This window comes from Callionymus lyra, chromosome 9, assembly GCF_982586985.1.
Source record: "Callionymus lyra chromosome 9, fCalLyr1.hap1.1, whole genome shotgun sequence".
NCBI classification, from domain to species: Eukaryota; Metazoa; Chordata; class Actinopteri; order Syngnathiformes; family Callionymidae; genus Callionymus; species Callionymus lyra.
The window spans coordinates 15650132-15664783 of record NC_141826.1 but is presented as its reverse complement, the minus strand read 5'-3'; the positions used below and the strand labels follow the sequence as shown (position 1 = coordinate 15664783).

The window sequence follows — 14652 nt, the reverse complement described above, 5'->3', positions numbered from 1 at the left end:
AATGATTCCCTTTAAGTTATTAACCACATTCTCCTTCCCCGATTCCAGCTGTGTGTCGACGCATTGTCAGTCCGTGCAAGCCTTAAATGGAGCAGCGCGAGACGCGATGAATAATAAGTGACTCCAGCGTTCAGCGAGGGAAGTTCCTTTTAGATTCGGCTTAGTCATCAGGCCAATTTTAGGGAACGAATTTCCGAGATTTATTCCGTGGGTCTATGAAGGCATCAGGCAGCTGAAGGCGTCGACTCTCAATCATGTTTTTCTGTTGTATTTTTGGATGAATTGTGTGCAGAAAAATCGTAAAATCTGATCGTCTTCAATCATTGTTTGACGGTGAAATACATCTCACTGACTTCTGGATCTATAAATAAACCCAGTCTTTAGGGTTCATGACGACATTTCATTGAATGCTGAAGACATGGTGGAAGATTAAAGACTGTGATTGACAACACAGACTTTAGACCAGGCCTCATTTTGCAGACGTTTTACTAAAGTTCCTACAACTGCTGAACCGTGGTCAGCCTTAACTTTTGCAGTAAATGTACATAAATGATCAGCCACATAACTTAAGTTTGCAGCTTTCAGTTAAGGATTTTGTCATTTTACAGCTCTCACAATCCCTTGTTTTTCCATCTTTAAAGGGCACGTTTATATCCTAATCTAATTTTAGAAAGTCAAACCAGTGATGGATAATAAATTATAAATCAATATAGTTTGTGTGCTTATAACCCTTCCCAACAACGTTCTTTTTTTTTTTCCAACCATATACAGAAACAAAAAAGGATGCTCATTAATTTGTGAAAAATATCGATACAAATCTATGATGTTTAAATAACCGTCTTGTACATGTATGGGATAGATATTTAACTACACAACGACTAACTTCATCAAAATTGTCCTGAAAGATGAAGAGGTGCATCGGAATTTAAGGGCCAAGGACTTTTCTTATGGCGTAACATAGGCTTATCTGCATTCACGTTTTATCTTATTTGCAAGGATTTTTGCCCTTTTTTAAAAAATGTAACCCACAACTGGTGTGAGTAAGCTGCGACACAGGGAATAATTGTCTTGCTCAGGGACACAGTCTCATCCAGTGTCGAGATTAAACCCAGAACTTCTTAGGCCACAAGCACTCTAACATCTGAGCCAAGTTGCCCTTTTTTTTATTTAAAACTTCTCTAAATGCTTTGTATATTCTTATTTTAATTAGGTTAATCAGGACCGGAAATTGTTTGAATTTGTAAAGGATTGTTGAATTAGCGGGAACCTGGAGCCTAAATATCTTTGTAGTCGTTGTCACTAGACTTTTAGGCAAGACTGCCCCACCCGAGACCGAACGAGACCACAGGGTGATCTAGACCAGGGGTTGTTTATTGCACCATGGAATCAGTGTTATGTCGGCATTATATAAACAGTAAAAAATAGTTTGTATTTGACTAATTTTCAGTAGTTTACAGATACAATAAAAAAAAAAAGAACTGAAACAAGCGTCTTGACATAACAAGAGTCACAAGCTAATTTCACTTTGGAGAAAATACTATTTTTGTCAAAACAAAACACATTTAAGACATCAATAATCAATAATACAATAGCTATTATATTCAGTGCTGCCCGGTAAGAAATACCTCACGGACTGGTACAAATGGGGGACGACTGGTCTCGACCGAGAAAAGTCTAAGATTAAGACACAATAACATAATTGAAGGTGAAGATCATTATCACCATATTAGAGTCCACTTTGATCCATTTTTCTTCAAGATTACTATCATGGCCCAGGACTCTGCAAAACAGAGAACCTGAGACAAACCAAGACAAAAAAGGTCGAGACCCAAGACCATGAATAAGTGATCTCGAGATCAACAACACATCTTGTCAGTCTTGTTGAGCTTGGCCACTTTCGTCGACTACATTTACTATTGAGAACCATGAGATGATATTTGAACATCAAAACAATGTGGTTTATAGACCATCAAAAAAAGGAGCAAAGATAAGGTCTTTCCTGTGGAGGATTCAGCTGGACCTGTCATTTACAGAATTATGTTCTCCATTTTCACTCTCCTCTTAACCACACAAGTGCTGAAGCTACCATAGAGAGACTCTGACTACCCTGCTGACTCATCAAGTGCAGACAAAGTTGACGTCAAACCTAAACTAAATCGGGATGCTTTGTGTTGTGCAGTCGAGTCGTGAAAAAACGTCTGTCTAACCGTCTCGGTTGGATTTAAGAGCATCTATTTCAGAGCGGATTACAAGCTGTTTGGGGTTCATTAACTCCACAATATTAACGAGCCGCCGCGCTCGTCGGCTGAGAGGTTTCTGGCAGCAAAGTGAGCCTCGGTTATACATCTGCGCTGTGACAGAAGATCCCCGTTGTCACCGAGAATAGACCTAAATTAGCAGGTTCAGGAAAGAAAGTTCCAAATGATGCCTCAGGTCTTCCATCACACGGCCTGCTTAGAAATGGTGACACTTTAAGAAGAGGGCGTCGAACCCATGTGTCCTTGGTCCAAGTTTGAAACAATCTTTTGTCACGATGAACGATTGTTGATGCAAGAGATTGATCGATTGTCCGTGCAAGGCTTTAGAAGGAATAATCAAAGGTGAAATGCAAATCTCTCATTATTACAGGTCCGTTGTTTATCCTGCTCGAGATTATAAAGTCACTGTGACCTTCATTTTAAAATGACACATAGAAAACTTGATTTTATGTTTAGATTAATCGCAGAGAGATTAAGGAACTTTTTTTTCTGACCAGCGAACAACATGACAGGAGAGGTGAATTTCCAAGTCCCTCTTAGAGAATCGCTAAAGTGACTCACAGCTTTCAAGTTCAATTGTCAATAAACAGATTTATTTACTTTTACTTTATTTGGAACAATTTTAATGTTGAGGCTTCAATAACAGAGGGATGTTACAGACAAGGTTTTTGGCTGTTTTAAGGGGTCTTTTTGGACGAATATAAAGACAAAGACCACTGAGCTCTAGTCTGCCTTTAACTCAAAAAAGGAACCAATAATCTGAAAATAATCCCAACCGTTAGTCGATATGAGGGCAAGTATAAAATGAGTAAAATTAGAAATTTGGCTGAACTATTACTTTAAATAAACATCAACGTTTTCCATTCATCAAGTCCTCTTTTATAACTTGAGAAATACATTAGTGAGAGCAGACGTATACCTAAAGAAAAACATGGATATTTCGATCCCACATCGATGTGCTGAAGTAGGTAATTGTGGCGTGACAAAAAACACAGTCTGTAATAGGAATCATTACTGGAAGTGTTAATAAAACTACCACCGATGATGTTCCTGCAACAAATATGGAGCCGGACGAGCCTCCATATATAAATGACAATCTGTGCGAGAGGCTGAGGGACACATTACGAGGAAGGAAACATACATCCACAGCCTATTGCCGACACTCGGGCGGCGCCTGTTGAATGGATAGAGATGTGTATTTTATACTTTGGAGAAATAAGATGCTGCGGCTGCCAGGCGGTGATGAGGGGAATGAAAAGCAGCAGGTTGCCTTTGATGCATGAGCCCTTCAGGAATCACTGCCGAACGCTTCTGAGAGAAATGGCAAGGCTGACAAAATGTCACTCCCTTTTTATTTTATCATCTGTGCCCTTCTCAGAGAGGAGAGTTGTGTTCAAGTATGTGTTTTATCAAGGGCCAACAGCTGCGTGAGGGATAGGAAAGGGTGGCGACTAGATCACAGGGGTACCTTGCTTTGGATCTCCCAGGGTTTGGCGATGGCCGACAGATCACAGGCGGTCATCATCATGGCCCTGCAACACGAACGACACCTTGATTACGTGAGCGACTATAATCTTGAAAGTGTGGCGGCACCTACATGACGATCTCTTTGCGAGTGGTCTCCAACATCATGTACTTAGTCCAGTCGTTCCAGTTCTCGTAGGTCTTTGATTGATCCACGATCTTCTGGAACATTGTTCTCTTCCTGCACGCACAAAAACATGTTTGTGATGCTTCAGTGTGTGTATTTTTGTGTTGAAATTCTCGGGAAATTAACATTGTGTGTTGTTAGAGGGAGGCAACATAGCAATGAAAAAGACACCGGCTCTGAAAGCGACTTGTAGACCAAGTTGTCCATTATTAACCCTGGGTCAAGGTGAACGACCTCCACCACTGAATATGTATTTTTGGAAGCCAGGGAGGTCATTGACCTCGACCCAGAGATAGCACAAGGGACACTACGCGCACATTTGTTTACGGGCCCTTGGGGTCACCTTGACCCGGAGATAACAAAAGGGTTAAAGGTACAGAAATTAACATAATTATCTGAACATTACATCTCGACCAACAACCCCTGTCCTAGTAACAGTAACCAGACAATCTTCCATTATTCTTTGCCGCCCAGCTAACCAATCATAGCCATTGATCACTTTTGACAAAGCAACAAATAAGATTCAGGATTTAAGCGAACAAAATAGATGCCTGTGAAGAAAGGCATCATGGGAGTTCTCTGTTTTGTTGGCACTAAAACAAAGGAGGTTGCGGTAAATGTGTGCCTCCCACTAAGTGCTGTACTTGTGTTGAAGTTTATCTGCCGTTACAATAAATCATCCGTTTCTAACTGTGAGGACAAAGACAAGTACTGTGTATAAAATAAGTAAATTCTGTGAAGCAGCGAGACCGTGGAAGGTGAACCCGCGATGTTGGCAAGGGACCAATGTACATTCGTCATACTGACTTGAAGTAGAGCGCGAGGTCGGTCGCGATGATAGCGATGTCCATCAGGTGGATCACGAGGTCGTGCTGCCGGCGGTTCAGGTTCTGGTAAATATTCAGCGCCTGGGAAACAAAGAGACATAAACGCTCTCAGAGACAGAGTATCTTTCAAAAGACAAAAAAGCATACCTCATCCCGCAGAAGAGTCTTGCCGAACTCCAGGTGGTGCCTTTCCAAGATGGAGGAGCCGTGCAGCTTGGCCAGAGGATTACCAGACCTGGAACCAAGAAGCACGGATGAAGCTGGGATGTTCTGTGACGATACGTCACGCATATTAAGCTGGATGAGTTTCTGCTATTAGCTCATCCATCAGCAGTTCAGCGCAGCCTGAGAGCTTCATCTGGTCAATACCAGCTCATTATTGTTGCCGCTACACCTTCACCTGCATGACAAAGGTCAGCGCAGAGTGAGTGATGACCCTCACCTCGACTGCAATGTGATATTAGAGATAAATATTATTGAAAGTAAAACTCCTTTACAGATATTTATTTTGGTAGAAATCTGAGATTCACTTCGTTCTTGAATCACAGCCTACATAGTGCCCCCTGTTGGGCCCTAACATCAACACATCTACAAAATTGAATGTATTTAATTGATAGAATTAGCATTTTTAAAAGGAATTATCTTGATTACAATTAATGAGAACACACACAGACACACACACTTACAAATTGCCTTGAAAAACACACAAACAAAAAAAATCTAAACAAAAGCAAAAAATGAAACGCATAAAGTAATAGAAAAGAACATTAAATAACAGGAATAATGACAAGACGAGTCAAACAAGCGTATAAACACGCAACAAATAAAAACAAAAAAACGGGAAAGGGAAAAAGGCAATAGCGCTAAAATACATTGAGAAACACATACAGAGCCGAGACAAATATTCATGTTAATTAATAAAAAGACAAACACAAAATAATTCAAACACACTCCCTTTAAAGACCTCTCAGCCACAAACACACAAATAATCAATAAGCAAACCCACAAAGAGAGACTCTTCAGAGACCTACAACCACAAAAAGATGCACACACCAATATATGCACACAAAAAAAGTCATGACTAGTACATGTTATACAAATGAAAACTATATAAACACACAATCCAAAAACCACAAGTTGTCGAGGGGGTGCAAACACACATGAAGAACACACAAAAATGTGTGTTTATACACAATAAAGGTTTATTTTACAATACCAAACAAAAACAAAGTAAATGATCCAGAAACAAAGAAATGACAGACGCACACACCAGCCACGCAAACAACACACATAAAATGCTGACTAGGTTAAAATATCTATTTCCAAACGACCCATGGTGTCATGTTTCCACCTGAGAGAGCGGATCTCGACTCGGGATTCAAACATTTGGGGTTTCAATTTCTCACTAACCTGGAGGAGGCCAGAAGGAAAATGTAACACCTGATTAAACGCGCATCTCTCCGGGGCTCCGAGTGACTCACTTCATCTGGTACAGGTTGTTGGTCCCCCTGTGGTCAATGTCGTGACAGAAGCCAGCTGTCACCATCGCCATGCACTCCAGGTCTGTGTAGTACCTTTTCAGGTCGCCTGTCTGAGGTACAAACACGACTCAATGTCGACACACGGCGAGTAGACGAAGACCCAAAATACTTTTTTTTTGTAGCAGAAACTTTGTCTTTTGTAAAGTGTTAGCGGTGCTGTGTTGAAATAGTTAAACCCGGCCAACAATATGAGCGACTCATGTCCACTTGGAATCTCTAAAACGTCCTAATGTTCCAGATGATCCACAAAGCACAACTTTCTGTTGAAATGAATCTTTAGTGCGTTTAATTTTGAAGAGTCCTAACCACTTCCTGTATTGAATCCCGACACACATAATCACAAAAAGTAGATTTGTTTTGAATGCTCGTCTATGTAGCTACAACTTGTGCTGATTTAGCATAAACGGAGAGTTAGTTTCAGGAGAGAGAAAACGATCCTAAATGTGTTTTTAATGGACGTGTAAAAAATGCAGCTCAAACATATTCATCCTGACTAAACCATGTCCTGACGTCCTCCAACGATGTTTAATCCTGAATAAATGTGTTTCCTCCTCGACGTCGTGTAAGTGGAAGCGCATTAAAGTTCGGAATTGACTTCCTTCTCACGGCGGCATTTTAAACTTCGCAGCACTTTCAAACAATTAGTGCCTGTCAGGTCGGCGAGGTCGATGGATGATGCACAATGATGTGTCAGCAATTTCTTTTTTTTTTTTTTGTAAAAGAGGTAACCGAAATTAATCACAGCCGAGCGGAGCGTGGTGCTTTAATACAGCCTTGTTTCCAAAGGGCGCTCATGAATGCATGATGTCGACGCGCGAGAGTGAAGTCGTACCATGAGCAGAGTGAACATGGTCTGACCAACGTTGAATCCATGTCTCCAGTTGTGGTACGTGATCTTCCTGTAGCCTTTACTCAGCGAGTACATGAACCTCACCAGAGCCTGGAACACACACACGGGCACAGAAACTTTTAAGACAAAATGGGAAATAGACCTGAAAAAACACACACACTAAGTACATAGACATGTACACAAACGCATAGACACGTAAAAAACCAACACACAATAAACACAAACACACACTAAACCGCAAATACACCAAACATGCACGAGGAAATGCAAAAAGACAAGACAATACAATAAGAAAAGAAAGACCTTTCAAAGACACAAGATAAACAAACTCACAAAGATAAGACGCTACACAATATACAACAACATTGGACCATTAAAACTGTATAGCCTGAAAACACACACAAAAACACCTTCACACCTAACATCCAAATAAAGTTTAAAAGTATTAATAAAAAGAAATGAAAAAGGCACACAAAAAAATACACACTCATAGCATGCCTCAAACATGGCAGACATAAATTAAAGTGGCTGACTCACAAACAACAACAGAAACACAAAAAAGCTTGTTCGGAAAATACACAAAGAAGAAGTATTAACAGTAATAAAGAAACACACACAGCATACAAAAGATACACACTGACAATACACACTGACAACATCCACTCTAAAAAGGATTGAAGGAAAAAATAAACGCTCATGCATACACAAGCGCCAAAACAAACACAAAGAGCATGCATACACACATGACACGCACAAAAGACCAGTCGGTGACTTACAAAATACAGAATGAAAATGAGAATGAAAAAACAACAATATTGATTAACAAAAAAGACATACAAACAGAAATAAGTAAGATAACGATACAAATTCACAATCTTAGCTCACTTTTTTTTTGTACCACACATTACGAAAACTACAAATAATGAACCTTCTGTTTGTGAAACACAAACTAACCAACAAATACACTGTAACAACACAATGATGAGTCTAAGATCAAAAAACACTAAACAAAAAACAACACATGGTTGACAGAACAGGATTTAAAGGAAACAAAAATAAAACACACATTCATGCATACACAAAAATACAAATTGACACCAATTAAAATCATTATTTTAAACACACACATGTATTTTTTTTAGCAGCTCTTCTCTTGGTCGAACATGAATCCTACCAAACTTCTACACTCAACACAAAGAGAAGACAGTTTGGGCAAAAACTTTAAAGAACTTTGAAGAGGAAACTGAAGCTTCTTCATCATCATTAAGCAGATCCTGCATCCGAGCGCTCGCTGCACCTCCATCACGAAAACCCTCGCAGTGACGTCTCTCTTCGGGGGATAGAACGCTTGAGCAATCGTGGACTATTAATGCCTCGCTTCAGAGACGCTGGTCCAGGTCCACAGTTTTTATTTTTTTATTTTTGTCAAAGCATCAGTTAAAGTGGGCCAATTATTTTGTTCCGAGTTTGACACGCGAGTCGACCGTGGACGATAGAAAAATGTGGAAAGTTGACATTGATTCTGGACAACAGCTCTCATGATTCAGACGTGGGTGTCACAGCGTGTCAGGCCCGCCAGAGTTGGCGTGGACGGGTTGTAGTCAAATATAGACCCACACACACACACACACACACACACACACACACACAATCACTCACCTCTCTGGGGATGTGGAACTTGTCCACAACTTTGAGCTCATAGTACATCTTGATGCCACATTTCACCAGGTCCAGCTCGCTGTGCTCAAAATCACAGAAGTGGAACTCCAGGATCTCAGACTTTTTGGAGTTTGGTAGAACTTCGGCCTGTGGAAGAGACGCGGTTCCTATGAGTCGTGAAGGCGCCGTCATCGTTCGCCCGTCACCTACCAGAATCTCCTGGAGCTCCTCCTCCTCGCACTCGTCCGGCTCCTTCCCCCACCGCTCTCTGGTGTTCTGGAACATACAGTAGATATCACGCCAACATCAATTCAGATTTGAGGGTCAACTGAGGTCGTCTGCTTCCATTATCTTTACCATCAATCGCCTCACTGACGGATTACCTTGTCCCGAATCTGACAGCTTATCTCACCTTGTAAACGATATTCTGCCCGTCAACCAAACCGGATCAGACTAGTTTGTGGCAGATGTTGGCTGAAAATGTGTTTGTGGTGAACGAGTCTTGATGAATGACTTGTCTCTGGGAGTGATTCATTTGGCCAGTGGGTGAATGGTCATGTCATGAACGACTCTCAGCTTTCTGTTGAGCTACTCCTCTACCCTAACCGCCTTTCACACCTTCACCTTTGAGCCACAGATCTCATTTAATTATCTTCTTCTTCTTCTTCTTCTTCTTACAGCATATTATTCCAAACTGTCTCTTCACACGTCCAGATCATCCATCCTCCCTAACCATGTTTCTCGATGGCATTTTTCTATGGCACATTTCTCCGGAATTCTTCCCTGGGATACTTCCCTAGAATGTTTCCTCGGTATGTTGAATTGCGTCTATTGCATGTTTCACATTTGTGTTTGTTCTGCAAATTTCCCTGGCATTTTTCTACGGCATGTTTCTCCAGTTTGTTTCAGTGGCATATTTCTTTTAACTGACATTTTTCTGTGGAATATTACTGTGGCATGTTTTCTGGCACATTTAATCAACATGTTTCTGTGGCATATTTCTACAGCATCTTAACCCTGAACATTTTACCGACTTTTTTTCTGTGCCATGTTTTTACAGCATGTCACCCGAGGCTACTTTACTGACTTGTTTCAGTGGCATATTTCTATGGCATGTATTCCTAACACATTTTACTGACATTTTTATGTTTAATATTTCTCTCGTATATTTTTATGGCATGTTTTTCCGGCAGGCTTTGATGGTATGATTCTTCAGCACGTTTTCCGCAGCCTTCTTCCCTAACATGTTTCTCTGTCATGTTTCTTCAAGAAAGTACCTCCTTATGTTTCTTGTATCAAACAAGGTTCTCTACAGCCATAAAGCACATCATCCAGTTTAATAAAGAAGTGATATTTGGATTTACAAACCAGTACGTTCTGAATTTCATCCTTGCGACACTTCACGTGATACAACACCATGTCCTGGAAAATGTCCTTCCGGTTCTCCAGCTTGTTCATCTTATCGTAGGTGTCGGTGTTCAGTACCGACCAGCCTAGGAACTGCGTCAGAGACTGGTGGATGGGAGAGAGACAAGGATTTCAATAAATAGAAACTCCTTTACCATACAAACATTGTGCTTTCAGATGTGTTATTGAGTGTATTGAGGTAAAAACATGAAGGAGCTAAATGTTAATTTATCAGGTTTTGTATGGATGGATATATAGATGATGATGTGAGGAAGAGGATCAGCTTTTCAATGTAAATAATCATGAATCTCAGGATGGAATTGGATTTGGAAAAGAAATCTTGTTCCAAGTGGAGTTCAAGTATCTTGTTCACGAAAAGAAAAGCAGAGGGAAGGAGCAGAGCAACAAGTCAAAGCTCTCCATTGACAGAAGGATTTCTACTCTCCTTTATGATCACCAGCTTTCAAGAAAAATCCCAATTGCTGCAGTTCTGATATTGACTTTATCTTGTTGCTCAGCCGTCCAACAGAGACTCAAAGTAGCACCGCCTCTACTACAGCCTGCTAAGATGACTTTCGTCTGGTTGTGGAGGCGCCTTTGGTATTTTTCCTAAATGAATACGACTTTAACTGAATATTAAAGTTAATTGTTTCATCTCCAGGGTCACCCAAACAAACTAAAACGTGAAATGAAAGTCGTGGGCTTGAAGGCAGAGTGGAGCAGCGAGGTGGTAACTTCAGCAGAGAGCCTCCAGGCCTGATGATAAATAATGCAGATGCTCTCAATGGCCGAGGGTATTTTTAAACCAATGACTCATTGTTGACACACACAAACACACACACACCTCCATCAGTGTTTCATCCATTTCATCAAAGGGTTTCCCGTCTTTCCTGTTATAGAAAGTGGCCACGCCCACGATCTCCTCTTTCTTGTTGACGATTGGCATGGACAGGACGTTCTTAATGGTCCAGCCGGAGTCGTCCAGGGGTTCTTTCTGCAGACACACAAACAGAAAAGCTTAGAGGAAATGGTCAGTCGTGGTCCAAACTTATCATACATGGCTCTGCGAACGAAGCAAAGATCACTCTGCAGGACCACTGTTACACATGGAAAGTGTAGCAGGATCGATGATGATCAGCCGAGAGAATAATGCTGGAATAAAACAGGAATCCTGACGTCTGTAAAAAATAGTCGAAAGTACCTCTCGAAAGTACAAGTTGTTCTCGTATTTCCTTTCTGTATTATTTTCAACTTAAACACATCAAGCTTGTTAAAATTGGTATTTTCAAAAAAGGATCGGCTAGGAGTCGTAATCTAAGTGAAGGTATCAGTATCAGTACCGATATTAAAAATTATCGATCGATACCCTGCCTTATTCAAACAATCAATGATAAAAGTCAGGTCAAGGGGGAAACGGCCAAAGAAAAGAAAAAAGGTAAACAGTGACACTTTGCTCGAGGGCACTACTATAAAATGTACGTCAAACAAATAATAATTAAGCAACATGGTGGAATGTGGAAAGACAAACTTTTATTTGTCTTTTTTGGCAGAATCAAAAAGAGCACAGGTCAGGATCGTCATTTGGAAATACATCTCTGCCTTTTAGTCCAAAAAGACACAGATTACTCAATTAATCTCAACCCCCGAGTCGACATCATTGAGAGTAGAACATTTTTGGTGAACCATCATTTTAAGGAGAATTTTTCTTCAACCACCTGGCAATAGAATATAATAACATGATATATACATACAGTTAAATAAGATGAATTGATAAATACATTTTTAGCTAGTTTAAAAAAAGATTTTTACATATTCATATTTAAACTGTTTTCCCTTCTTTTTTTTGGGGGGGTTGTTCCCAAAAAACATAGTTTTAGTGGCCCCTTCGTAAATGTATTTACCAATCTTGCTTAAGCAAGCGAGTGAACCCAAATATGTGACTCGGACACAAATAAAAAGTTCATAAACAACTAGAAGAAACTGGACCTGGGAGGGAAACTTTCACAGGTAGTCATAACGTTACAGTCCATTCGTATCCGGACATCATGTTCTCATTTTGGAATCCCAGATGAAGAGATACAGTCGTCGGGATATAAATCTCATCTCCGAATTCATGCCAAACAGGCATCAGTTCCTGAGCTACGGTTTACCGTCCGCAGCCAGCGGGATCGATGTGGGCGCAGCGTCAGTCTCCACCAATCAGGAAACGGCTACAATAAAGACGAGCATAATGGAATCTGCACGGCTCTCTGGAAACCAATTTGAAATAAAGAGAGCATGTGATGAAGAGACGTTTGACTACATTCACTCAGGACAATACGCGAGCTGCTGGATCTCATATTCTCATTATGTAAGCGCTGTACAACATTATCTGCACACATTCTCTTCACCTCCGAGAGACTCATGAATAAATTCCCGTCTCACTGCCCTGTAATAAAAGCATGGTGATGTCTCTTATAGAACATACATGAAAAAGCATTTTAACAGCATTAGCAAGGACAAGCTAACAACGTGGAGCGAACAGGCTCCGGCGGAACACTTGTATTATTCAACAGAGAATTAGGTCATTAGCGGAGACAGAAATACAAGAATTCTTAAGTACTTTGGGTCGGAACTGAACTTCTGACTCAACAACCTTGTGACATGAGAACATAAGGAGAAGCTAAATGAAGCTAAACGTAACATAAGAACTCTTTTTTTTCGGCAGCTGTATTTTCCGGGTCTTTTTGTCCCTTCTTGGTGTTTTTTTTGTGCAATTTTTTGGCAAAGGCCAAAGGCCCAATGCTGGATTCCCTGAGTATTTTTTTAACGGATTATTGCCGTTCTACTTCATTTATTTAGTTGCCGATATATTTTGATTTATTGAATTATTTATTTATTGATCTGTGGTATGAGAAAGGTCTTCACCACAAGAAGATCTCCTCATGTCATGGATAACCGATAAATGAATGAGTGAATCGATCACAGGCTGCTGAGAGAAGTTGAAACCAGCTGACCTGGAAGGCGAAGAATTCATCCTGGGCCGCGTTCATGATGTTGCAGATCTGTAGAACAAACAGAAATAATTCTCAACAATCTACAATAAATACAAGGAAACATGCAGAGTAAAGGTGTAACTTCCAGCCTCCCCGACACTAAATCCCTTTAAAACCGCGGGTGTCGTATCACGAACCATTACTGTCAATCCGCCCTGACTTTTCCCTCACAATTTATGACGGCAGTTGAGAGCAGAAATGAAGTTTTCACCTTCCGAAAGGAGGCGGGAGAGGAAGGAAAAATGGCAGCAGGAGAGATGATGTGGGGCTGAAAAATGACGGGCGATGAAAGGCCGGGACAAGAGGAGGACAGGAGGGGATGGATGGATACATGGACGAGGCAGACTTTTTCTTTCGGGCTCCGTGATTAATTATAAAGACTCCAGAGAAGTACAATTATACATCACGGCGGCGAGTGCTTGAGTGCATCTCATTTCCACGCCGACGTGCTCTCTGACAACTGTGTAATAAGGTCTAATGGTGTTCTGCTCATCTGATCGCAGAGTTTTTTCACTTAACACTTCTTAGGCTGGAATCTGGATACTGCTGCAGATTCAAGAGAAAAATGCTGATTCATATATAAATCTGCTTTTTAGATGGAATCTTAAAATACAGCGGAAACTTTGGGATAAAATCATGAAATTGTTTTTTTATGGTAAAACATTTCTACTTCAAATAGAACAACCATTAAGAAACATGTTTTACTTCAAATTGAGTCTAAAAAAGTAAGTATTTGTCGATAAATAAACTATTTGTTCATTGTAAAGCGGTTATTTAATTATTTAAGTTTTTCTAAACTCAGCTATAAATATCAGCAGCAGTGACGCAGTTTGGAAATAAATATAGGAAGAAATTATGTACAAATGGGCATAAATAAATGTGAGAAATAAACATTTTTACTCATAATTACTAAATTAAGGCACTAGGCGGAAGGTTACCTATCTCATCCATGCATAATAAATAAAATAAAAATAAACAAAACAAAAAATCTATGTATAAACAATAAACCTGAGTATCATTTTTATTATTCAATTATACTAAACTTAAAATTGTATTTAAAAAAAAAAAGAAAAGGTAATTAGAAAAAGGAAATGTACTTTCACCATTAATACAGTTCAGTTTTCTTCACCAAAATTAATAATAAATAAACTGTCATTTTTAAAACAAAAATTTAATAAGTTTAATTGCATTCAAAATGTTTAAATGTGTAAGAGGCAGCAAACAAGGTAAACCCCCCAATGTTTGATGTAAAATCATAAAATTGAAATAAATAAAAGTATTTACGAAGAAACTATGACATCCTGATCATTAAAACGTTAAAAAAAACCATTTAATTACCAAAATCACCAACATGTATTGTGTCAAAGTGCAGATAAAAGAAATGTAAGTTATAAAAAAAAAAACCCAATCAAATTCAAGAATGT

The 14652-nt window shown here is 39.8% G+C and overlaps 1 protein-coding gene across 2 annotated transcripts in view; it reads right to left on the bottom strand.

The window, feature by feature from the left end:
• Positions 1-14652, bottom strand: part of pde6a (phosphodiesterase 6A, cGMP-specific, rod, alpha) — a 49954-nt gene that overhangs the window by 5722 nt on the left and 29580 nt on the right. Inside the window, exons 9-19 of one of the 2 annotated variants that reach the window (XM_087798510.1) lie at positions 13190-13237; positions 11038-11187; positions 10155-10298; positions 8997-9062; positions 8787-8933; positions 7110-7217; positions 6218-6327; positions 4884-4971; positions 4717-4817; positions 3856-3963; positions 3727-3790 (exon numbers count right to left, since the gene is read on the bottom strand). In XM_087798510.1, coding sequence (XP_087654636.1) covers positions 3727-3790; positions 3856-3963; positions 4717-4817; positions 4884-4971; positions 6218-6327; positions 7110-7217; positions 8787-8933; positions 8997-9062; positions 10155-10298; positions 11038-11187; positions 13190-13237 — 1134 coding nt within the window. Of the gene's footprint in view, positions 1-3726; positions 3791-3855; positions 3964-4716; positions 4818-4883; positions 4972-6217; positions 6328-7109; positions 7218-8786; positions 9063-10154; positions 10299-11037; positions 11188-13189; positions 13238-14652 lie in introns of both variants that reach the window. The other variant, XM_087798509.1, reaches the window with a different exon arrangement.